Here is a 27,740-nt window from a genome sequence, read left to right on the forward strand (position 1 = left end):
ATAAAATGATAACTTGTCACTAGTAACTTTTCTAACAAGCTTACATCAAAGCCTGAAATTTGAGTGACCCAACCATGATGTCAGAGCATACTATAATAATAATGATAATAATTAATTATAAATAATAATAATAATAATAATAATAATAATAATAATAATAATAATAATAATTTATACTTTATTAATCCGGCAAGGGAAATTACAATGCATACCATATTTTTAAAGATTGATTTCCTTTTTCTCATTTCATTTTTTAAGTTAATTAAATTCTGCTAATTACAGTATGCTTTTAAAAAATTAAAAAAATCCACCAACCCAAAAGTAATGTTATTACAGTAATCAATGCTGTTTGATGCTTCCAGATGGTTTAAACGCTGTTTCATAGGCTTTTTAATGAGCAAAACGGAGCAAGAAACTAAATACATTTATATTTTTGGCATGAAAATGGTCATCATTAATGTCAATAATTAAAAGTGTGTGTGTGTGTGTGTGTGTGTGTGTTTGTTTGTTATAGAAAAAGACAGAAGGAGAATGAGCAGAAAGGGACAGGGAGAACTCCCAGATCACAGCCAATTCACCTGGAACAGACACTTCATAAAAATCTTTTGACACCAACATCTGTTCGAGACGCCACATGTATGCTGACGTCTCCAGATCTCCTGCAGCTGTCGTCTCGCTTGCCACATCATCATCACAGAGTTTAAAACCCACTGAGACTGAGGTGACATCACACAATCCAAACTCTGTATGTGTGTGTGTGTGTGTGTGTGTGTGTGTGTGTCTGTGTGAACTGAATATACACTGTTAAGAATGAAAAGGCATCTTTATTACCCATTAAAGACCTTTATATGAAGAGATGCATTATTTAATGCATTCTTTCTAGTGTTAATGATACCGTTTCAAGTTTAAATGTAATCCGGCCAAATCTGTTCAAATCAAATTATGAAATATACAGTATATCAAACACAATTGTACAGGGTTTGTATGAAGTGAGACAAATGGGCACACTTGATTTATTTTTGCATATTAGAGCACTGAAATCAGAGCGAAAAGTGTACTGTCAGATAACTGTTGTTATCAGAAGGTCACATTTCAATCATCAGCACAGACAGAAGAAACAGTCACTGATATGAAAAGTATCCACATCTGTTCACAGTGGGAAAAAAGTAGAAAAAAAAGCCCTGTGTCTCTCTTTTGTTCTGTACATACATGCACATAAACACTCCACAATCACTCGTTTCCTCTTTGTCTGTGTAGTTCAGAAGCACATCGCTGCCAGCACCATCAGGTCACCTTACTGTACATAACACCTTTTAGACAGAGAAAACAGGTAGAGGGAGGAAATAAGGTGTGTGTGTGTGTGTGTGTGTGTGTGTGTGTGTGTTCGTGCGTGCGTATGTGTGTGTGTGTGTGTGTGAGTGTGGAGGCAAAATGAAGATGGATATAATGTTTAAGTGTCCTTTTTATTGAGTGGGGGATGTGTGAAGTGAAGAATGACAGGCGTGATGATCACACCTCTGGCTGACTAATCCACCCTTCGCCATTGACAAATTCATCTGTTAAAGGTGAGAGGCCTGGATGATTGACGGATGGATGGATGCAGGAAATGGAAGAACAAAAAACAGAACAATAATGAGAGTGAGAATAACCCCATATATATATATATATATTATTTTGTCATTATTTAATTAAGTATTACTGGCACATGTTTCTATGCTCAAACAAACAGCTGACAAAATAAAAAAAATGAAAAAGATATTTTAAGTGTAAAATCAACACTTTTTTTCACAACTATAATTAGCCATCCCTGGTTTCTATGCACCGACTGACAGTATAAATGTGGTGACTTTTCTCCACAGCACTTTAAAAAAGGACTAAATCAATTTTGCAAAGGTTGATAATTGTGATTCAACCTTTATTTAGAGGATAAATGACACATTACATGTCAGTGTGCCATCCTGAATTTAACTTTCCTTCTTAAAGCTGCATTAATTGTTTGGCCATTTGGGATATCAATAATATATCATGAATTGCAATGCATCACCAGGCAAATTATGGACTTGAGACTTTATTATCTTAAGATAAGATAAAACCTTATTTATCCTGAGGGAAATTGCTGTGCAGCAGTTGCAATACAAACTGGTAAGAGTGCAAAATTAAAAAGTCTAAGATAACATTAAGGTGCAAATAAAGTGTAAATCCTAAAAATATATACAATGACAAAATCCTGTTTTTAAACACTACTTGATAATCAGTGAGAATAAAACCTGCATTTTGATAGAAGCATCTAGGCCCACGAAGCAGGAAATAAAAAGTGGACAGTTCCAAATAGTTTCTTCATATACTATATACTCCATATCACTGCCACAGCTTGTCATTTGCTTGGGAGATGATTGTGGTTTTTGCTGAAGTGTTTCTCCCATTTAACTCAGTTGTGCTTGAATATTTTATGGTTATTATCTGAGATATTTATCAGTGAGAAGCAGAGAAAGCAACAGCCTGCAGCAGATAACAAGACACGATCTCCCACTGAGCTCACCTGCATGTGTGTGTGTGTGTGTGTGTTTGTGTGTAGGTGTGTGTGTAGGCGTGTGAAAGAGTGCTCAGGGTGTCCTCATAGACTGTATGAAGCTTTGTCTCCGAACCCCCCGCCCCCTCCCAGAGAAGAATAGGGTCACATTGAGATTCAAGTTCACCGCCATCAAGGACACATCTGCAGCTGGGATCACTACACACACACACACACACACACACACACACACACACACACACACACACACACACACACACACACACACACACACACACAGCATGGTGCGCTCTTTCAATCCGCATTCAAAGAGGGGGTCTTTGGGGATAGACAATAGCAGCACATGCATACATTTGGACATGTAATAAGGGCACAGCCCACCAATTAAGAGGACTGGTGTGTGTGTGTGTGTGTGTGTGTGTGTGTGTGTGTGTGTGTGTGTGTGTGTGTGGACCACTGGTCCCGGCAGGGGATGGAGACGAAACCCAGCGGAGGGGAACCGACCCCATTCAGAGCTGGTAATCCAATTCTAAAAGCTGTCTTTCAGGGGAGTGAGTGTGTGTGTGTGTGTGTGTGTGTGTGTGTGTGTGTGTGTGTGTGTGTGTGTGTGTGTGTGTGTGTTCAGACTGGGTGGGTGGGGTTGTAGGGGGTAGAAGTAGCAGAGAGTAGTTCTTTAATGTGAATGCAAAGCAAAGGAGGGGTCAGATTACTCCCCCCTTCTCCCTCCTCTTGTAACCGCTCATTTGTTTTTCAAATCCATGACTCCCGCTCTCTGGGGCCACGGCGCACAGTTAGGACCACGCCTCACCTCCACCACCGCCACCAGCAGCCCTCTGTCCCTCCGTTCGATAACCCAATTGCAGAGTGCTTTTATCCTAGGATCAAGTTTCATGCTTTCGCTCTTAGGGATCCTGAACATGACAGAGAAAAAAGACTTTAAAAAAAGAAGAAAAAAAACAGTGTGCTGAAAGGGACACATTAGATCAAATTATTAGTTACAAAAAAGTGGCACCAAATTTTCTTTTTACCTCAATTTCTAAAATGACTCATAATCTGCAGCTCATTTGCACTTTCTGCTACAGAAAAGATTTCTGAGATGTGCTTGTTACAAGAGGACAGTGTGACCTCACATGGCCAGATTAAGAAATGATGGGCCACTGGGCACAATTGCCCAAAAGGCCCCTCATGCTACCTTTAGCCACAGCCCCTGAGATGTTTCTTTGGGGATTTCTGAACCCTGTGGCCCCTACATCTGTGTGCCCTGTAGGCCCATTTAATAACACATGTTCTTACTTTAAAAAGAAATACTTTTAGATGCTTGGCAACATAAAGTCAAAGTAAACATTGGTTTAACCAATCTAAAAGCAATGGATTTTTCAGCGAAGTTTGTTGTGGTGCGTTTTGCAGGGCTGAGTTCAAGAAGTATATGCGAGATGATAGCGGACTTGAGGCCTCTGAATGATGTATGGATGCTTTGGACTGTTGCATTATTGAAACAAAGCAACAGAAGAGCATGCCCCGTCCTCGATGAATGATGCAGTCGCTCTCTCACATTCAGTCGGCAACGCATCTTGTTTTTGAAACACAACATGAATCCCAATTTTGAAGTCGGAGGTGTCAGAGAAATCCTAGGGAGAAGATGAGAGATGGTGTAAGGGGTAAAAGTGACATATATTTACACTTTGATCTTTGTTGGTGTCGCCCTTAGTTGATTTTCTTTTGCCGACATGTTTCTTTAATAGTTTTTGAGCATTGATGGCAACAGAAGGGAAATTCTGTCAGAAAATTCAAGAGAAACAGAGTACAGAAAGTGTTAGTGTAAGAATACGTGGGATGCAGACAGAGGAAATATATATTATATATATATATATATATATATATTTTGTGTGTGGGAGAGAAATAAAGGAGAAAAAGAGGGGCTATTAATGAGCAGGGCGAGGGGTCCACTGTAAGGCCCACCAGATCTCTGCAGGCTGCTGGGATAATGGAGTGCTGCAACAGAGCGGCCGTTATTTTCTTTGTGAGCTCAGGAAACTGGAGATGCTCCTCCGCTCGGCTACTGAGTGACATCAACCGCTTGGGGAGAAGACACCCAGACAAAAAAAACATTAAAAACACACACTCCCACACACAAACATCCCTGAATCCTCTAAATGGCTGAATATTTGCATGTATTGCTGCTCCAATTATCCTCCCGTCTTCCTCTTTGGCTCTTTTATCGGCAGGTGAAGCCATGTCTGTGTGAGGTTTAATGAAAGTGAGACAAGCTCTGTCATCTCTTCGAAACTGATGGCTGTCTCTTTCTCATTACCCTATTATATCAAAAAAGAACAAAACACAAGGTCTTCGTCTTCTGCCAGGCAGTAGGTAGTAAAATACACAGGCTGTACACAACATATAAATATGCTACATCAAACATTTAGCTATCATACACACGTGAAGGATTTTGGTGAGTAACCGCATGCTCTGAAAAGTAAGAGAAATACATTTTCATAGTGCAAAATAATTATATGAAGGCAGAATGACAAAGGCTTTGAAATGAAGTGTTCTACATATTTATTGTTTTTGAAATAACCAGTTTGTCTGTCTGTCAGCATGTTTACAGAAAAACTACTGGCCTGATTTTCATGAAACTTGGGCGAAGGGTGTAGCATGGGCCAACGAAGAATCCATTACATTTTGGAGCAGATCTGAATCACGGGCTGGATATAAAAAATATTTTTGTCAACATTGCGAGATAGGGCATGGCCTTGGCGGAGGTCTGCGCTCTTCGAGTGGCCTTCTACTTTTTGGCATACGTTTTGCAGGTATTTGGTCATAAACACTGGATAAACTAAAACGTAATAAATAATCAAATAAAAATAGTTGTCAAGATATTGTATTGGGGGTAATGACCGAAAGAACTAGATTGCGGAGATCAGCGACTGAAATTAGTTTTCTGTGGCTGGGCTCAGCCTCAGAGACAGGATAGGGTGAGGAGCTCAGACATCCAGTCAGGGTTCTCCAGGAAGAGCTGGAAAACATTGCTGGGGAGTGGGATGTCTGGAATACCTTGCTTGGCGTGCTACCCCCTTACCAGGATGTGTGGAAGAAAATTGATGGATGGAGATATTTCAATCTGGACCAAAGTGGTGGGCCGACCAACAGACTGATATTGCCATCCATGGAGCCATGCTGTTACTGTAGCATGGCTACAATGGCACAATATGTATCACTGTAGTTTATATTTCATTTCCTAAAAAAGTGAAAATATAAATTGCAGTCAGACTTTTACTACTATGCTAGAAATCAATCATCAGACTGACCGCTGTAATTTAGAAAGATGAAGGTATAATTTGCCTCACTCCTACCACGCGTAACAAAGCTAAACATTAGAGCAAAGAAGTCAATCAACCACACAATGCTCACACCAACAGAAGAGGTCTAATCAAACCAGATAAGTGGAAACACTTGTGTGGGTGGCTGATGGGTTTGTGGATATTTCAAACCTAAACAAATGTAACATTCTGCCCCTATGCTGTCTCTGGGCTATGAGTTTCTGTTATGTAACAATCAATTTCACCTGCTGACATAATGAGAAGCCACATAAACTTGGTTGGTGATCTGCTGCTAACGTTATTTAGCAGGGAAGCAGCTGGGAAGGAGAAGTGTTTAGACAGCAGGAATCCCTCGGTGTAGAGTCTTTGGAGCAGACCTACATTAGGCCAACGCGGTGGGAAAACAGCGAGAACTCGCTTCAACGTGTGTTCTGGGTGCCAATAATCAATATCCATACAATCCATACATTTCGGTGCTGTGACCCATTTATTGTGAACTGATTTGAATCCTTCAGTTGCCCAGTTGTACCTTATGCCTTTTCGTGCCAATGCTCCAACCCAGGGACCACATACAAAACCTGCATTAATTAACATCAACCAACGTGGTATGTAAACAAAACAAAACTAAGTTGCATAATGGCTCCAACACTCGGAAATATGTTTACTTTTGCTGTGGTTGCTTAACTCATTACTGAATTTCACTGCTCGAAGTAAAGAGCTGAGCAGCTTGAATCTCATTCATGCATGTTTAAGCCGCTTAATTAACCAAGAGCACATAGAAAATGGGTCCAATCTAAAGGAAAAAGTAGCTAGTGACAGACAAACGTAGACATGAAGAGGGAGACATCTCAAGTTTATTTGTGAGATCTACGCCAAATTAAAGTTCATCTTTGTCAGACATGTTTCTGTCTTTCTGCTTCTCTCTCCTTAATTAGACTTAAAATCTGTTTACATAAAAATACATCTAATATGGTTTACCAACAAGATGGTTATTTCCATGCATAACAATCTTCCTGCTTGTGCTTTAGAGGGTTGAAAAGAAAAATGAAAATCTCTTCCCATCTTCTGTCTGCAGCATTTCTTATGCTCTCTGTAGCTCTGCACACCTACACACTCAGTTTGCAGCTGCTTTCTCACTTGCATGTTTGGAGCTAATGAATGTTAATGGAGTAGTATCCACAACAAGCCAATGATAAAGGCATAAACCTGACAGCAATCTTGTAAAGATAAAAGATTCACCTTAGTGCTTGACACACACCACCTGAAGTGTACACTTTACTAAACACATATAGTAGCCTATGTCTTCAAAAATATTACTGCTCCGTTCATTGCTTTCAAGCCACCATATAGATTCAATAACTTCATCAGAATGCAAACACATATTGGCTATGCATGCTTCAAGTCTCTGACACATCCCCCATATGTTTGTCCAACTCATCTCCAGTAGAAACACACATATCCCTGAGAGGTTTCCACTCCTTTCCCTCTCTCTTCGATATTAAGCGGGCTTCACTCTGCAAGGAACAAAGCATTTGTTTATTTTATTTTCGATCACAGCTCCTGTGTGGGCACGGGGTCAGAGAGTGGTGCACTGGAGAGGGAAGCTGCAGGCTGATACAGGCGAGGGTTGTGTGTTTTTGCCTGTGCCTGCTGCCCATGTGTGTTCTGGCATATAAGTGTGTGAATGTGGGATGCAAAAGCTGCATCGAAGTGTGCGTTTACCTCCATCTATAAAGTGTCAAAGGAGAGGATGTGTTTGCTGTCGTATGATTGAGTGTGTGTTCACAGTAGTGATCAGCAATCAGCAGCGGCATCCGGCACACAACTGACTTGATAGCACATGATTTTTTAATGTGTTTCCTCCCATTTCTGATCTTTTCCCAGCAACTCATCATCCATAATCATCAAATTCCTTTATTTGTTATCATTTTGAACCCTTTTCAACTTGTGAAGCTTTGATGCAACGTTGCACTCTGACTTTCCATCACAAATGTGAACGCATCAGATGGTTGGTGCCAGCCAGTGCATCAGTGCTGTTTGCTTTGCAACTTGCGTTGTGGCTCTTGGTCCTTGTAGAAGAATATTTTGGGACCTTTTGTGAAATATAGTGATAAACTCTTTGGTTGCTTCCTTTTAGTCTTGTCACCACATCGTGACACACCACACCCTAGACCCAAGATGAGTATCAGGATGGATGTTATTGCAGATGCAGAAATAAATGGTGGTTATTGTAATGTGATTGTTCTTGTGGTCCTTGTTGGGCTGTGATGACACATTTGTTTGACCAAGGCCCTGTTCAGACTGGCATTAAAATGTGTCTTGGGTGATTCGAGTACATCAGTTCACACCTTGCATTAGCATCCTGAGTGACCACTTGTGATCGGATCTCACTTCCCTGCTTTATATGCAAATGAACATGTACATTATTTCCATTTGTAAAGACCAAATGCGTTTTCAACAGCAGCAATGCATTTCTGTGGCTAGTCTGCCAGAAATTAATGGAAGAAATCAAAACAATACAGACTGGGTCAATTCTTTGGCATGTTCCAGACAAACCAAATCACCCAAGATGTTTGAAGCAGTTGTAATATATCTCTATGGGCTTTTAGAAATTTGCAGATGTTGTAGACAAAGCCATGCGTACACCATTTGAGCATGCTACGCTTATGCAGAGGCATGTGGCCATATAGACCAACTCCGAATGTTGTCTGAGCAATCAAATCTTAATGTGTCCTCAATGCGTCCTGGGTGCATTCACATATGTACTTAAAGCTGTCCACTTGTGATTGGATCAACTCAGCTCTGAACAGAGCCTACGGTTAAAAAGTTGAAAAACAAAATTTCTTCCCAAAGCTTGCTCAGAACAATTGAAATCAAAACCACAATAGCTACATGTTATGTTATGTTCTGTTAAGTTCCTGTTGTGGAAGAGAAGCCCACTATCCTCCTCATGACCCCTTTCAGACATCCTCTCTATTGTTTCCAGCCTTTTCTCACTTCTGGCGTTTCTACAGTACATCCCACAGAGCCCCCTGTGATGTTGTTTAATTAAGGCGTTTGTGAATCTGCATGTGTGTGCGTGTCAATTTGTTAGTCAAAGCATTCATGCAGGAAGCTGGGTTTTCCTGTTATGCCTTTACGAGTGTATGCTTGTGCTGAAGTATTTGTTTATTTCATGTTCGTGCAGAGCTGATTTAGCTCCTCTCTCTCTCTCTCTCTCTCTCTCTCTCCCTCAGGCGTGCCTCCACATCCCAAACACACACACACACACACACACACACACACACACACACACACACACACACACACACACACACACACACACACACACACACACACACACACACACACACACACACACTGGAGAGGGAGGGATGGGGACTAATAAAGTCTGTCACAGAAATAAGACCTAACCTCCATCCCCTCAGATGCTCATGTGAGATAGAAACAACAACAAAAAATGGCTGATGGCTGTCCATCCGTCTGTCCCTCTGGCTAAAACTTGATCACAGTCCCGGCCTTCTGCTGTTGGTGATCAGAGCTGACAGAGGTCTGCTCAACACACAGAGACAGAGGGCTTTCCTCTAATACCAGATCCTCTCCTCACTCCATCCACTTCATTCATCCATCTGTCCACATCTCTCTGTATGAAAAAAAATGACAAATTATTTAGTAATTTAATTAAAGTTTTAGCTTTACAAACATTTTTCTGTGCAACTCTGCTCTGGAGACTCGGCATGATGTCATAAAACTTTGAGAGGTACATACACTTTGAAACACAGGGGGAGTTTTGTGGAGGAAAAATATGTGAATTTATCTTTTTCTCCATCACAAAAGGTTACATGATAGAAATGTTTGCTGCTTCTGAAGGACCATATTGAACCTACACTGTAAAACCCCAAATTACATCAATTAATCAAATCAAATGAATCAATAATGTGTTTTTAATATACGTCAACATTGTGAAATGTTTGCTTTCTATAATAGCTATGGAGGCCATGAAGGGTCAGAGTGGGAAGTTTTAAATTCCCCTCTAACACATAGGTGTTACCTAGTTAGTGTGTTGGTCCAGTCCAGTTATAATGCCTTGCCAGTTGGGGAAAATGTTCTGCAGATGCTACAGAAACGAGATGATGTGACACTTTACATTATGCATGTATTTCTCATTATTCCTTTGAAAAGGACAAGAGTGTGGTTATGGTTATTGCTTGGACAACATTTGTGGTTGAATTTATGATGATATGAATATGGCTACAGCAGCTGTACTGTCTTTACTGCTCCGATTAACATTAGCCAAGAAAGCCTCGGGGAGTCATGCAGGAGTAGATTCAGTCAGCACAACCGTGATTCCCTGCCCACATACAACCCTTGCTCTTAGTTAGCGTTACACCCATTATAAACTAATGTGTGACGGCCGTAATCATAACAACCAAAGCACAGGCACAATCATGGAGATAGCAACGGCCAAAGCTGCAGTATATCATCCCAAGGCAATAGTCACAATCACAGCTACAGCCCATACTGTCCTGAATCCCTTTCTGATTTGACCATGTAAACCTAGCTTTAGAGTCATGCTTATGAGTCCATACCCTATAAAAGCTATGGTTGAATTAATGAACACAATTTAAGCTAATGGTTAGAATATGTGTTTTATGTTTTATTGACATACCAGTGTTTCACCTAATTGCACACTTGTTTCTTTTAACAAAATTCTCTGATTATTCAGAAACACATTTACCTAAAAGTTTTTTATGTCTGCAGCACGTTTGCATTTTAGACATTTACGCCCTTTTTTATAGTATCAAAGTAACAGGTGCAATAATTTAAATTATGAAGAAAACGGTCTTCATGACCAACATTCAGAACATTTGAACTAGGGAAAACAATTGCTGAGCGCATAAAATAGTTTGAAAGGTCTCCTTAATGTGTCATATTAAGAGAATATTGAGCTGGTGAACATAGGACTCAGGGAACATACAGTAGATACACTCCCAACCAGACACCTGCAGACTACTGTGGCTTGGCTGAAGTTGGACAATCAGCTAACCTACAGTTAGCATTCATTAGCTTTCAAAAAGTTTAGCTACCTCCCTCCTCTTGCCTTTTTATCCTTAACTTCTATACTTTTAATTCAGCCTGGAGAAACTGTGCTCTTTGGCTTCACTAATCGAGGTTTAAATCACTCAATTATATAATGTCTGCCTCAGAGAAACTCATGTAAAACTATAAATTCCTCCTCTGTAGACGATAGAGCAAAAGCAAGAACAAAAGATTAAACAGTAGATTCGAAGTCAGTGGCACCTCTGAACCAAGTGGAGCGGTTATTCAGAGACGGGATGATCGCACATGATCTGGGATAAGCTGCTCTAACAGCCCACCCTGCCAGCCTCCTGCGCTCCTGCATTGTTCTAACACACTGACTCACAAAAGGCAAAAATACATTGAAACCTCTGTGGTGCTGCTGCTGTACCTCTGTGACTCACAAAGCTACACTACATTTAGCCTGCAACAGCCGTTGCCAACACAGCCTGACAAAAGAGCTGGAGAGCTGCGTGCATCCTCCTGCTGGTGTCAAAGCAGTGCATAAAAAGGATTGGAAAGGGAGTGGTATTGGAAGTTATTTCTTAAGGACGATGTCTGAAAAATATATTTTAAACGCCATATTTCCTCAAATTTCTAGATTTTCATTTCAGCAAACTGTCTGATATGAACTTGTCTCAAAAAGTCTCAAAAGTTCTTCTTGACAAGTCCATCTTACGTTTATCAGAGGAAGTCATTAAGGGAAGGTCCAAATCAAATCAAATCACAAGTCCTCATAAGCAAAGTCAAGATTCAGTTGTTCAGGTTTCAAAATTAGACTTCAATGTTCTTGTTCTCATGTCCGTCTCTGATGGAGATCCAAATCTTTAGGTAGTCCTTCTTTTTGTGATTTAAGGCCAAGTCTCAAGTCTACAGCTCTGCCTGTTTGATAAGTCACTTGATACAGGGCCATCTCAGGTCTGTCAGAACATCAAGTCAAGTCACTAATCTACAAAGGCAAAATTAAGATGCAAGTATTTCAGGTCTTTGAAGTCTTCAGAAAGTCAAGTTTTTAAGTCCTAGTATTTGAATCAATTTGAATCACCTAAGTTCCACGTCTACAGAAGCTTTGCTTCTTTGGTACAAGTTTCAAGTCCCTGAAGTCCATCTCAAGTCAAGTTATTAAGGGCAGGTCTAAGTGAAGTCACTATTCTTTTTTTTTGTTTGCAAAGCCAAGATGCAAGACTTTCAGGTTTCTGAATGACACTTGTAGGGTCAAGTCAGTTTTGCCAGAGTCTCAAATCTGCAATTGTACAGTCCATCTCAGGTCTATCAGAGCAAGTCCCAAGTCATGTCATTAATAAGGGCAAGTCTGAGTGAAGTTACTCATCTTCATGAGAAAACTGCATGTGAAGATGCAAGTCCTTTAGATGTGAGGTTTTGCTCTCAAGTCAAATCAAGTCATTAGAGAATCAAGTCTTCAAATTCTCCTTTTTATGATTTAATTAGACCCAAGTCTCAGGTATACAGCTCTGCATGTTAAATATAAGTCTCAAGTAATATGACATGTTCGTCTTAAATCTCGATTAGTCACAAGTCAAAGTCAAGTCACTATTCTTCATAAGCAAAACCAAGATGAGGTCTCTGAATGAGACATTTCCTCTCAACTTAGATGTCATTTTTAGATGGTCAAGTCTCAAGTGAGTCAACTTTTAGAGCGCTCAAGTCCATGTCTCGAGTTCACAGATTGCTCTTCACCACAGAGCAGTTGAAAAAGCACATTTCAGGTAATGGTGTTCAAGAGTAAACATATTTAACCCCAGTGCCGTGCCATTTTTTCCTGTGATTACAGCAACTTGAGTCGCAGAGCTGGAATACATAAAGCCTTGAAATGCACTTTTTCCATGATGATGAAAAGGTGCTTGACATTTTAGGCCCAATCATGGCTAAACACTTGAGCTAAGCTATGGCAATTCTGTGCCACTTGTGCACTTTCAAAATGAATAATCCTATAAATTGCTACACAGAACAGCATGTGCACAACACATAAATACATAGTTATGTAGAATTAATTAAATCTATTGTAGTGGTGTGTTTGTTGCATTGTTTGTGTTTGAGGTCTCATTTTGGTTTTGCATCGTGAGGGAATTTGTTTGTGTCTGAGAGGCCCTATATGTGCATGTGTAAAGAGCCTATTTATACATTAACAAGAGATTTAATGTGTTTGAGCACATGATGCACAGTACACAGCTGTTTCTGTGTCTTATTAAGGAGGTAAATGTGATCCTGTGCGTGCATGTAGCCTGATATCCAGAATGAATGGCCATTTTGTTGTCCACCCTTTTATTTTCTCTGACATTCTTGTTAGCGGTTTTCTGTGTAGTGAGGGTTTACTTTTGCTCTCATGCTACATTTATGTAATACAGGATGGACTGCAACTTGCAAGTGTCCACGTGACAAATCTTACCAGTGTTACACACTCATTTACACACTAAATGAATACTTAATGTTTTGCTATATTTGTATAATAGGCAGAGTTTGTCATGTTGGTGTGAAAATAAGTTTTGTTGTATTAACAAATGGGGATTTAATTAGGGTTTAGCCTCTGTGAGGCTAATCACTAGGCTTACATGCTCAAATAACACCGCTAACTTAGCAGGAATGATGTTTACCATGTACTCCATCTATGTTTAGCTCGTTGGCATGCTAACATTTGCCAGTTAGGACAAAGAACAACTGAAGCGGGTGGGAATGTGATTAGTTATATATATTTGACCAAAGTGATTACAATTCATTCTGAGGGGGGCCTGAAGGTGTGAACTAAATGTCACGGCAATCCATCCAATATTTATTAAGATATTTCCGTCTGGACCAAAGTGGCGAAACAACCGACAGACCTACATTGCTATACCAACGGGGCTATAAGGTCAATAACTAATGGTTAATAAAATATTAAATAAGTACAGGCATTTAGATATATTATTATGTGAAGTTCACATGTTAGAGATTTTTTTATTTATTAATTTTTTTATTTTCTCTACATTGTTGTTTAGTATTTGTCACCCTGCCATGTAGTGCTGTTGAGAGTATTTCTGCACAGCACCAGACTCGCAGATGCATACAGTAAGTATGTTTCAGGAGAACGTAAAAGAGAAAAAGGCGTGAATGAAACTTAAAGCATCTTTTCTTTCTCTTTTTGACATTTTATTCTGTGGTCTATATGTAATTATTAATTACTACAATTAGTATAAAGATGCTTATGATTAGAACTATAATTATATTAAAAAAAAAAAAAAGAATGAAGAAAGGCAGCAGCGATGTGAGAGGAAAAACAGAAAGGTGCAGAGGCAGCCGGTCCGGAGGGCCACCACTCAGCAGGTGCCGCCATGGCAACAGCAGGCCATAATGACAGATAGAAAGAGGGGGGCACAGCATCATGATTGCTTCAATCACAGCCATATCAAACACACTGCTTTGCATTTTGTTTTAGTCCCTGTGAGAAGCAATTTGTTCATTCATTTAGGCAGGCGTGCTGGATAGAGGTAATTTCAAACGACTGATTGCAGGCTGAAAAGTCTGGTTTTGGTCTTCAGGGAAATAGAAACCATTTAGAATCAGAATCTTAATTGAGCAACTGTCAGTGTGTGTGTGTGTGTGTGTGTGTGTGTGTGTGTGTGTGTGTGGTGTGCGTGCGTATGTGTGTGTGTGTGCATTGCTTTAATATTACAAATAATTCAAGTCAGTGCATTTCTGCATGAATCTGCATTGAAGAGAGACATGGCAGAGACAAAAACATGTCCACTCACTGATGAATTGAAATCATTCAAACTTTATTCGCCACGTTCCCCGTCCATCATTACAAAGCTTTGGGGCCCCTAGCTCTGATTGTCGTTAGCCATTAGTTCAGAGCCCCGTCACCCACCTAAACTTTTCCACTCAATCACCAAAATGGGAGGAAAAACATTCTTCACAGTTCACAGATAAGTCCATAAACAGAGGATGGAAATAAATGATGAGCAGATCAAAGAGGCAATGGAGGAAAATACGTTTAGAGAACGTCAATGAACTGTTTCTCTTTTACTTCCCTGCAACATAAAGGCTCAGCAGAGACCAAAAATATATATCTGACACCACAATAAAGAAGTTTCTTTTTTTTTTTTTGTAAAACAAAAATAAAAAAACATCTTTGCAATGTCGCTCTAAAAAACAAATAAGGGGCAGCTAATGTGAAGATTATGAGATTTTAGCATTCTGTTTTCCAGAGCCCCTCTGCCATTTTCAAAGAATAGCTGACACTTTAGACACGACAGCACAACCATTACTGAAAGTCTCCCACAAGAAGCAGAGCAGCCGGGCGAACGACTCGTACAATCAAAACAGCACTTAGCGAGACTCACAGACACACAGAGAAATGGATCATAAATGAACAGTTTCAAGAAACATATTCTTCAGCTGGCTCCTGGTCAGACACAGACATGGGAGGAAATGTATTTTCAAATACACATTATGACCGTCCTTTTTTAGCTTATTTGTCTTTATTACTTTACAAATGACTGGCATTTTATTTTACCACAGGAATTTACTGACAGTACCTGAACTCCACCTTTAGCTTAAAAATCAGGTTTTGTGCCAATGCTTATGCTTATCAAATACATGAAAACATTATCATATGAAAAGAAAAACACTTAAGGGGCCACATAATTGCTCAATGAGTGTTACAGTATTTTACAGCAGGTTGAGGCAATTCAGGAGTTTCATTCAAAGCCAAAATGCTTTTGTTTTTACATGTAGCAGCTGAATTTATACTAATTAAAATATAGTTTTATAGTTGATCAGCATCTTCAGCAAACAGATTCAATGTATAAGGCTGGTGATATTCTATATTTCACCTTATGTCAACAAATGCATTAAAAGACAAAACAAACAATGAATTGGTCCAAATAAAACTATTAAAAACACATCAATGTATCACACTGGTGCATTGGGTGACATGTTTCATCATTACGACAAACAGGGGCACTGTAGTTTATTTTGAGTTAATCCTATATACACCTTCCTGTTGCTGGAAATAGTCACTATTGCATCAAATGTATATTCATCCACAGCTAAAAATAGTCCCTATAACAAATGCACTAGTTCTTCTGTTTGAGTAACAGCTGCAAAAGACTACAGTGCCCAGCTGTTTCAGAGAATTACTGAACCTTTTTAAATACGTTAAACCACACATTTGTGAAATATAGTTGTTTTTAAAGATTTACATCAGGAACCAATATGCTTCAAGCTATTAAAAAAGGCTCAAGGAAATTGGCAGACGGACTTATGCATTGTTGGTTTTGGTGTTTTTGTGGGATTTGTTGACAGAAGGAAAAATGTAAAAAAAAAAACTCCAGCCTCATCCTTTAAAGAGAGTTTTTGCAGTGTATTTACCAGAAGAAAAAAATACGCATATCTGAACACATATCAAAAAGCTGTAAATAAATACAAACTGCTGTGCATCTCGTGCTTTCAAAGCTGAGGTTTCCCTGGTAAGTTCAGATAAGCACACTTTAAATTCAAATATTCACAGCCACTTCATAAAACTGTTTATCCTCTACTTCGGCCTGTTTTCCACCCGCTCCACTTTTTACTCCTGTCAGAGCAGCAGCGGTTTGTGTGTTTTTCAGTATTGTAACCTACAGCGCGACAGACTCCAACCACAAAAGCTTTGTGTGGTTGAGCACTTAAGCACTGCCATAGATTAATTTTACAGTGACTACACTTGTTTCACTGTGCGGTTTTCAGAAGTGGTCTTTGTAGTTTGGTATTATGTAAAACATGTATAGAATGATTTTTTTTTTATATCATTGCCACATGCCTTGTTCCACCTCAGTAGCTTGCAGTGGTATGCTGAACATATGAAGGTTTTTATCCAGTGATTCATGAAAAATTACATCTAGAAATACAGTAATGGGACTCTTTAAATCCCGATAATAAATAATACATTGTTTTTATAAATCTCACACACAATATTTCCTTTTGTTGCCATGCCAACTTGGCTGGCCTTGGGAAAAAAAATACAACATGTAGCAGAGAGAACCACTTCCTAGCTCGCACACACTCTCACACACTCACAAGAATACACTCAGACATCCTTCCTCCGCCCTCCAGTTACTAATAAGTGTCCTGCTGATCACTGGAGGAATAAAAGAACATAAATGACACATTAAATATGAGCAGAATACATTAAAAATGGATCACCGCTGAGAAAAATGATGACATTTTAGGATCCCAGCCAAACCAGCCAGCCCACCAGTCTTACCAGGCTTTAAGCATCCTACATCTCTGGCTTTGTCCTTCTGTTTTTCCAAGTTCAGAATGAGCAGCTTTCGCCTGGTCCTTACTCTTAATGAAAATGTACGGCCGGGTAACCCAAGAACATGGGCCATAGGAGGGCCGTGAGAGAAGACGATTAAATATTCAAACACTGCGACCCACAGGCCTCAAGTCTTTGTCCTGTCAAGTTGTTTTACGTTTTTGTTTGTGCAAGTGTCTGCGGAGTGAAGTTACTGGTAGGCTATTAAATCCATGCCTTTCAAATAGAACTTAGGCCTGGAGATCTTATTGCAATATCGGCCAAGATTAAAAACAAAACCCCCCATTCAGAAACCTAGAAACTCGATGATGGTATGAGGGGGACTGCAATCAGAGGTAAACCGGAATTGAAGAAAACAAGATGTCAGTGGACTCTCTGGATTGAGAGCCTAACTAGAGGGTAGCAGCAGGGATGAGGGGATGGAGGATGGAGAGAAGGATACAGGGCCAGAGAGGTTGAAAGCTGAAGAGACACAGGCTTGGTGTGTGTGTTCAGTCTCTGTGTGAGTCATAGCGATAATGGGTGGCCAAACTGAGCATCCAGTCTTTAGGCTTACCCTCTGTATACGGTCTTTCTCTTTATCTGTCTATCTGGCTTTTTAACCTCCCTCCCTACATTGCTTTAGGCTCTAGAGTTTGTAAGCGAAGAAGACGAGGAGAAGAGTCTTGATTGTGCTGTTGTATTAATGCTTGGAGGTGATCTCAGTGTCTGTCTGGCTCTTAGGAGGCTCTTTGGACGCCTGACAGCTGATCCCTTTATGTCATTATGTCTCTCTCAAGGAGTTTAAGTGGCATATGTTTGGGAGAGAGAGAGCTCGAGAAACAGAGAATGAAAGCAAGTAACATGATACTATACCAGTGTGATACACACAATGCCTACTCTGTGCCTCATAATAGGCCCGATGTCCCCACTTCCCTATTGAGTCCCCATCGCACATAACGGATTTGCCTCAAAGAACCACTTTCACCTAAAACCTTCTACCATCCGCTGTTGTCGGGCGGGTTTTACAGACCAGAGAGGGGAGAGATTCAAGTTCAAGTCCAGATTATGTCTTACCCCCTTTCCCTCCTTTTTCCCTCATTTTTTTTTATCCCAAACTCTGTCTGGAAGGGACAGGACAGACATTGATTCAAGAACAACCCAGACTTTTTCCCAAAGACGCCCTTGTTTCCAACACCCCTACCAACCAAGCACCATTGTCTCAAGGGTCAAGATGGGTAGGACAATGCAGTATGTTATATTTCAGTCTCTACTTTTTAGTCAGTGAGGCCTGGGTCTGTGAGGATTTAGGCCTTAACTTTGTGGTCCGACCTTGAGTTCCTGCAGCAGGCTTCGAGGTGGCGGTGGAGGTGGACCCCGTCCCTGATGCAGGGCCTGGGGCTACAGGGGGTGGTTGGCTGCGCTGCACTTGAGGATGCCGAGGGAGGACTGTGCGTATGGGCTGCTGGAGGGGATGTGTCTGCTGTGGAGGTCGGAGCTGGTAGCCACGGCGGTAGCGCAGTGATTGGGAACGTAGGAGCACCCGTGTGTACTGGACCTCTGGCATGATGAGCTTGAGGCAGAGCTCCTGGGCCTGGCTCGAGAACCCACGGCTGAGATTTACCGGGAGGTCGTAGCCCACAATGTCAACTTTTCCACTAGGCTGCCACGGGCGGAGATCCTTGTTTTTGATCTGCGCGGCTGATCGGAGAAGCGGCATCCGCCCACCGAAGCAGCTCCTCATTAACCTCTCCTGGGCTCGCCGAAGGAGTCGCACCTCTCTCGCCACACAGGCTGGACCCAGAGCTGACAGCTGGCGCCACAAGGAGGCATTAAAGTGGTCGTAGAGACGTGCGTCTAAGGAATTCCAGGCTCGGATCTTCGAAGGGAGCCCTGGCGTCAGGCTTCGCTTTGAGCTTGGTGTCCGCATGTTGAGTTTAACGTACAGAATGTCCTCCAGGTCCCAAGAGAGGAGATGGCGAAGGAGAACCAACGACTCATCAAAGTACTCAGCAATCATCACCAGGGAGAAAACTCGCTCCACCTCAGCCAGAAAGGCCCGTGCATACACCACATCTGTTGCTGGGCGATCCTTGTCTCCGCCCAGGTCGAAGGTCAAGGTGTTGCGTGCATACATGGAGTCCTTCTCATCTGGTCGGTAGTAGCGCCAGGGCTCCTGTAAAAAAGCCTCCAATGAGCCATTGGGGACCCTCTTAAAACTCTGACAGTATTGGTTGTAGTAACTGAACAAGGATTCAAACATTGAGCCTGGCTCTCTCAGGATTGTGATATACATTGTGTCATTGGGCATCAGGCGCAGCAGCTCTGCCTTGTTGAAGCGCATGTGGCTGGTGATGATGTTCGGCGGCAGCGTGTGTGGGTGGACAAAGTGAGAGGTGAAGGAGCGTGGGTAGCAGAATTGGTGGCTGCAGGCCTGCACGGGCAACGCCACCGTGAGGTTGTTGCGCTCTGCGAAGCGGAAGAGCAGGTTCTGCATGGTGGTGCTGGCCGTTTTGTGGGTCTTGAGGAAGGCCACATTGGTGTGCTTAGGTTTGAGGCCCGGGGCAGGGTGGGAACGGAGGGCAGGGCAACCGAGGTGAAATGCCTCTATGGTCCTGGAGAAAGAAAAATAAAGTGTAAAAATTATTTGAAGCTCCATTAGCCCCAGAAAGAAGAAGCAGCTACTCCAAATAATTAGGTGACATTAAAGACATAATTGCAGACAGACTGAGGTGTAGGACAGGACAGAGGTATAAAAGTCAAGTACAAATCGGTGAACATGTGGGGAATTGAAATGAGAGGAGACAGAGAAAAGAGAGGAGACGTGGGATAAGAGTGAAACAGAGAGTGCAAGTTGTTAGGTGTGTATGAACTGTTTGTACTACATACCATGGCTGGGTGATAATCAATATCATATTTTGACTTTCTTTGGAATCATAGTGTGATGATAGGAGTTTTGTCGGATGCACTACATCAATTTCATTATCTAATCTTATATTATAATTTTATATTTATATATATTTATATTATAATAATGTGATTCAATTCCATTCCTAATTTTGAAAGTGTATGTATTGTTATTGGAAAAAATTCTAATTATTGTGATGATTCCAGCCATATGTCCCAGCTCTACTACATACTAATAAAAGGGAATGTGATCTTCAAAATGTATGACAACTCACAATGGGACCTAACATGCATCAGTGTAGCCAAATTCAAATTAGGATGATTATTCATGATACACTTTTACCATCGCAAAAGAGCTTAATATAAAATCACAGAAAAGTCCAATCACAGTACAGTACAGGCCAAAAGTTTGGACACACCTTCTCATTCAATGTGTTTCTTTATTGTCATGACTATTTACATTGTAGATTCTCACTGAAGGCATCACAACTATGAATGAACACATATTAAATTATGTACTTAACAAAAAAGTGTGAAATAACTGAAAACATGTCTTATATTTTAGATTCTTCAAAGTAGCCACCCTTTGCTTTTTTTGATAACTCTGCAAACCCTTGGTGTTCTCTCAATGAGCTTCATGAGGTAGTCACCTGAAATGGTTTTCACTTCACAGGTGTGCTTTGTCAGGGTTAATTAGTGGAATTTTTTCCCTTATTAATAAAAAAGCAAAGGGTGACTACTTTGAAGAATCTAAAATATAAGACATGTTTTCAGTTATTTCACACTTTTTTTATTAAGTACATAATTCCATATGTGTTCATTCATAGTTTTGATGCCTTCAGTGAGAATCTACAACGTAAATAGTCATGAAAATAAAAAGGAAACGCATTGAATGAGGTGTGTCCAAACTTTTGGCCTGTACTGTATGTATTTGGGTACACACATACTGAATACTCTGCAGTATTACAGCGGGGAGTATTCACTGCAGACTGAAATAGAGACTCAGTTATCTAAAAGGTGTGGAAACAAAGTTTGAAAAGTAGAGAAACGAATGGCAGAGCAATAATGAAAACAGTAAAGACAGGAATGTGGAAAAGGTATTATGAGCAAAACGTTAAGTTAAAAAGGGTACGAGAACAGAATACAGGGCTGTCAAAGACCTACGATCCCTTTTCTTTTATAATTGGTCCCTAGACCATTGTGGCAGCTCAAAGTCTCCATATTTCAGTATGATAATAAGCCAGTCCTGCTATTAATTTGACTTGAAAAGAAAAAGGCCGGTATCTTCATAGTAATTAGCACCATATGAACTTACAGAGAGATAGAGTGTATGTAATGTAAGTGTTTGCATACGTGTGGGCGTGTTTCAATCACTTACCAGCTCAAGTGGCCCCCATGGTGCAGCAGAAGACTGACAGTACTGATGGCGACAAAGACCAGGAATATCTTCTTCTGCGACATCTCTCTCTGCTTCACTGGGACTGCCGGAGGTAGAGAAGAAGAAGAGCGAGAGTGAGGCGAATGGAGAACATAAGTAAATGTAGAGTAGGGCAGCGCGAGAACAAGGGCAGGTGGAGGTGTAATGAGAAAGCGAAAAGAGGATGGAGGCGGAAGGAGAACGACGGGGAAAACAGGAGAAAACGCGAGGAGGGTTCAGATAGAGAAAAGATGAAAGGAAGCAGAAATGAGGAGTGAAAGGACAGGAAGAAAGGGGAAGAGAGAGAGCGAACAAGAGGAAGAGATGAACACGGTGAGGAGGATTTACTGAACAAACAATGTCGGCCGAAGGTATTGAGGCTTGGCTTTTGTCACTCTGTAATTATATGGTGAGTGATACCTTCATTACCTTCCACAGCTGTAATAGTGACACTCACTGTTATGCCCTTTTATATTCTCTGGGCTAAAACCGTATACAGCTGGCTCAGTACATTAGGTCCCGTCAGTTATGAGAGACATGCATATGTAAAAAACTAACAGCACTTCACAGTGAGAGTGCTCTGTGGCAGAAACTCCCCGTGTCACTTGACCCGCCAAAACGCCACGACAGCAATGGAGCCTGGGAAGGAGTCCAAGCCTCTCTCGGCGGCATCTCACTCGCATGACAATGGCCGACGTCTCTCTCCTTGATTACACTGTCCTTCTAGCATATATACACATGCCAACAGTCGCGAAAGCCAGCTCACATTACTCAAAGCAACGGCTTTTCACACTGCATACGGCATTTGGTGGATGCTTTTATCCGAATCATGGTGGAGAAGCATGACTGCATCAATTTTAGACATGGCTGGCCCCTGGGAGAAATGACTGACCATGGCAGTATTACTGCCACCCACTTTGCTGCACAGACAGGGATTTTGGTATAGGGGTAAAACAAGTGTTAAATCTGGCCAAACATACTGTGTTTGTTTATTTAGATATATGCAACCTGCTTAAAACCAAACAGAATGGTATATTTTTCACGGTAAACATATAATTAAGTAAAAAGTTAAATTCACAATGATATAACACAGAAAAAAAACAGCAAATCATCACATTTGAGAAGCTGGAACCAGCAAATGTTTGACATATTTTGCTTGATGACTTGAATTATTCATCAATTATCTAAATAGTTGGCCAAAACCTCATTTCATTTATTTTAATTCTAAACTAACTGTCAAAAAAACTAACATACAACACTGAGTCACCCTGCTGTGTGAAATACAAAGCTCATAGGCATGAGATAGGACATTATTTTATGTGCAAATTAAACAACTGTGGTGGAGAAATGTGATCCCCTGCAGGTTCATAAGTAAAATCAAGATATGTTTTCCCAAATAGTAGCCTAATTAAGCATAGAGGGAAAAACTGACAGCTGACCTTTCTCTTAAAAGGATCATAAAGAGAGAAACGTGAAAACGCATTTATTTTCAATTCTAAAATGCTCAAACAGCTGGTATTGTGCTGCTTCGGTGGTTAGGCTCAGCAAGAATGTGCGTAAAGACACACACACATGTGCAGGCACACACAAAACCACTAAGCCTAGTCTACTAAACAGGCATTAATGCTCTCACACTAATTGCACAGCTTGTCGTAGACACAATTTGGTTGTTTTTTTGGCAAGTTAATCTTTTGATGATGTCAACACAGCATGTCCTCTGGCCCAATAATCTGAACCCAACTGCAGTTTATAATTTCTTTTTTCTTTCTTGTTTTTTTACATTTCTTTTTTCAACAAAAGTCAGTTGAGTTGATATTGTCCACATTGATGAAAGACTGAGGGATGCAAAGACTCTGGAAGGGCAAATACTTAAAACGATGATGCTGAAACTAGAGGTTTTGGGGTATTTTTGCTTGTTAAATAGCTTAAACCATTAGTCAATCATTAGGAAAATAACAATTGATTTAATCCTTTAAGTATTCTTAAATCCTTAATTTGCTTCATAACCGTTAGGAAACTGGAAACACCAGTGACAAGACATTGGCACAAGAAACAGGAAATCCAGATCCAGGAGGCAATACAACCAATTGTCCATCCTATTTCAAACTAATTTCAGTGATGTGTGGTAGTTCACCCAAGCCTAGAAATCTAGACGCAGCAAATTTGCAGCCAGGGGGGTCTAGGCACTCTCCGTTGGCTTGCGAACTGGAAAAACCAAACTCTGGTCAGGCCAATCACATCGTGTATAGAATCGGTGGGCGGGCTTATGGCTGCTGCTGCTGCTGGGAGCAGCGGTCTTCTGGAAGACTTGGAGTTAAGCTTTTCTTTGAGAAAAGAAAAAATAACGGTTTCGTCTTCTACCAATGTTTATTTTTTCCATTTAGCATGCCAAAATAGTTTTCTGCCTCAAGTACTTTTAGAGACAGTTCTGGCAAGACTCAGCACAAAACAACTCACAGCGCTTGAAAAAGGCTCCTTTTGTACTCTTTAATAAATACAATGTCCTTTTTAAAAACATGTTTCCTGTCCCCTTTAAGTTGTTTGTCCAAACGCAGCCTGAGTAGTTGGAGATATTCGTGTTTTTCTCCCTCGTCATTATATCTTGTAAAGCATGAACAATAACCTCCAGTGACTTGAACATTGCCTGAGCTGGATAATCCATCGCATTAAACATGACATTTTAATGTGGGTCTGCCACGGTTTGTTTTATTTCCTTTCCACCGTCGAGTGTTTTCATATCTGTGACCTCGTCACATCATTCTCTCTTATTGTTAATCAGCTGACACAGACAGGAGGAGATTAAAGTCTCTGCTAGGACATACTCTCTGAAAAACATTTCACCTCAGCAACTTTATTGTCAGATCCCTTTGTATTTAGCAGGGGATGGGGCAGCAGTTTGGAATTTATAAAGTGTGTTCAGACTGAAGTGAATCTGAGTTTTTCATCAATGTGTTCAAACAAAAGGGAAATTCACTCGAGATGGCACAAATCTGTGTGCAATGAAAGCTGTAGGACATTGGCTGTTTGTGGCAAATAAACATGTCCTGCAAAAACAGTTGTCACAAACAAAGCATGTGTGTTTCAACATCTAAATATGTAATATTGTAAAAATGACAAAGAAACGTGTCAAATACCATGCAAAACATTTTCTATACTTTTCCTGTGCAATGAAGGAGCATGAAGGCTCTTCCTTTTGATTTAATAAGCGCCTCAGATAATCTGACTTAATCAACTATTGAACAAGTCCTCCAAATTATTATTATTTTTGGTGAGTACAATGTTGTTATAACCTATAGATATGATGTCTAAAACTATAAAAAAAAAAAGAGAAAAGAAATTGTAATACAAGTTTTTTCCCCTTATAGTACATTCCTTTAAACCACTTGCATGAAGTGGAACAGGATGGACATTTCATTACTATCCTCAGAAATGCCACATTTTCCAAGCTGGTCAATTACGTCTAGTTACACCGGCCTCTTCGGCTCGAGGTTTGGTCCCATCTGCATAGGAAAATGTCACCCTAATACCTGTCTTGAGTGAAGCATTAATGAAATGAAGCACAGAGACTGATTCATCCTGATTCTGATTCAGAGAGTGGTGGGAGGCAGCCATGCAGCAGAGATGCAGGGGGCTGTTTCTTGTGGTAAGAGGAGCTGGTTCGTAGCCGTGTGTGTGTGTGTGTGTGTGTGTTTGTGTGTGTGTATGTGTGTGTGTGTGTGTGATTGTGTGTGTGTGTGTGTGTGTGTGTGTGTGTGTGTGTGTGTGTGTGTGTGTGTGATTGTGTGTGTGTGTGTGTGTGTGCGCGAGGGGATGGAGGTAGATCATGTGTCACAGGGAGTTAATAAGAAAGGGATTTAAGTGGCTTTCAGCAGGCAGACTCAGCCTCTCCCCTTCATCCAACCTCATCTGCTGCCATCTTCTCCTCCCTTCACCTCCTCCTCTTCCCCACCAACACTCTGGCCTCTTTAATTAAAGAGGTCTGATTAGGTTTCTCTTACGATCGCTGCAGATATGAAAGCACAGTGAGAGGACACCTGATCCCTTTGGTATCGGACAATGATTTAGACAAAGGAGATAGACAGGCGAAATGATACCTTATCTTATTTGTGTATTGATTTAACGATTAAATGAGGGATAATCCACACGGACGCGTGTGTTGCAAAGGATTGCAACACATCACGTGAAGGTAAAGAACTAATCCTTTAACACGGATCTCAGAGTGGATTATCCATTTTACATTGCAGTCACTCGCCAAAGATTTTAAATAAGAGCATTTGCTGGTTAATTCTTAAATGTTTTGTACTCAGAGGTAAAAGGTTAGAGGGACAAACGTTAGTCGTTCCCATATGGTTAGCAACATAAGCCGCGTTTCAACTGCAGGAACTTTCCCCCAGAACAAGGAATTTTCGGAGGAACTCGTTGGGGACAAGGGTCTAATAGCCCCTGGTCGGAGGAAGTACTTTCTGAAAGTAAAGGAACCTTCGGCGTGGGGTTTGCAGGGATGACTGTTGCTGATTGGTCAAACACACACACACACAGCACGACTGCTTCAACTTTCCGAACGCTTCATTCATAAAACAAGGAAGTACTCTCATATCGATTTATGACCATTTTAGGACGAGGCGAGAAAGTTTATCTTTGTTGGATAACATTAAAAGTAAATTTAGGCTTTGCTGTCGGTGTCCTGACTTTTCTTTTTAAAAGACAGAGAAAAAGAGATTGCGCGAGCCAGCGGCCACACTGAACTGCCGGTGATAACTGTAGAGGGAGGCAGGGCAGAGGCAGGCCAGTACAGCCCGATCCGGCAGGGGAGAGTTCTAGCTCCTCTCCTTACCCTGTCTCTCTTAATTATGCTGTTATAGTTTTAGACTGCTGGGGGACTTCTTTTGACACACTGAGCTTCTCTCTCTTCTTTCTTTCCATTTGTGTGCATCCTTGTCCCAGAAATGCTTGTTACTAACCTATCTCTGGGGAGCTTATTCCCCGGAGTCCTTATGTTTTTTTCGCCCAGCATGTTTCCTTGGATTAGGGTGGCACTTAAATCATGGTTGCAGCTGTCCCGGTGGTCCTGCTCCGTGCCCTGCTATGCCCTGTTACATCCTGCTATGCTCTCTAGTGCCCTGCTATGTCCTGCTATGTCCTGCTGTGCCCTGCTACGTCCTGCTGCGTCTTGCTACGCCCTGCTACATCCTGCTACGCCCTGCTATGCTCTGCTGTGCCCTTCTATGTTTTTCTCACCACCGAGGTTTCTTCCTGAGAGGGAGTTTTTTCTCGCCACTGTCGCACTAAATGCTTGCTCTTAGGGGAATTACTGGAATTGTTGGGTCTTTGTAAATTATAGTGAGTATAAGTGTCTTGAGATGCTCTTGTCATAACTCTTGTTATGATTTGATACTATAAATACAATTGAATTGAATTGAATTGAATGGAACTGGGTGAGACATGCAGCCTATGAAACATGTATGTGCTGCAATTCATTTATTTGTATCTGTGATAAGCCAATATCAACTGATAATATTGGCGCTTGCCAACTTTATCAGTAATGCTCTATTTAAGACTGAGCTAATTACAAACTCATTTTCACCATGGTATAATAAATATATTTATGAACAGACAGTTCACATATCACATATGACATAGTGTTTGCCAATAACTTGGCAGTTTATTTCAGTTGGAGTTTGCATTCTTATACATGAATAATTGACATTTTGGTTTTGAGTTTATTTCAGAGCACTGGATCTATTTTTTTGTGTGGCAGTTATTTTGTTAGTCTGTGGCTATGCCTGCTTACAAACACAATGTGACTTCAGATGGAGGTGTGTGAAGGAATTATTCTCACATCTGTTTAAATGTTTGCCGCAGGTGATTCAAACTTTATTTCCTTTGCAGTTATTTTCCTTCTGCCCTTCTATCTTTTTGTCAGTTTGCCTCCATCTCTCCCAGAGGCTGCTGCTGCTGCTGCTGCTATGTTAAAATGTTGTATCTCCATGGCAGCTGTTATGAATCAATGGAAGAAGTTTTGAAAGAGTTTAGACTTCTGTTGAGTTTGAGCTCTGGGTGAGTGTCAGTGAGTGTCACAGTGGCTGTGCAGAAATACAGCAGCAAGACAATCATATAGAGAATTACAATTCAAAGGCATGTAATACACACAATACGCGCACACACACACACACTCCCCCTACCCCCACACACACACACACACACACACACACACACACA

General features: G+C 40.9%; 1 protein-coding gene across 2 annotated transcripts in view; it reads right to left on the reverse strand.

Moving 5' to 3' along the window:
- Window positions 1-14,675: 14,675 nt before the first annotated feature.
- Window positions 14,676-27,740, reverse strand: part of gal3st3 (galactose-3-O-sulfotransferase 3) — a 30,760-nt gene continuing 17,695 nt past the window's right edge. For both annotated transcript variants that reach the window (XM_039823233.1, XM_039823232.1), the window contains 2 exons: window positions 21,483-21,585; window positions 14,676-19,812 (listed from right to left, as the gene is read on the reverse strand). In XM_039823233.1, coding sequence (XP_039679167.1) covers window positions 18,468-19,812; window positions 21,483-21,565 — 1,428 coding nt within the window. In that variant the 5' untranslated portion in view covers window positions 21,566-21,585 and the 3' untranslated portion in view covers window positions 14,676-18,467. The remainder of the gene's footprint in view (window positions 19,813-21,482; window positions 21,586-27,740) is intronic.

Source organism: Perca fluviatilis, chromosome 14, assembly GCF_010015445.1.
Source record: "Perca fluviatilis chromosome 14, GENO_Pfluv_1.0, whole genome shotgun sequence".
NCBI lineage: Eukaryota > Metazoa > Chordata > Actinopteri > Perciformes > Percidae > Perca > Perca fluviatilis.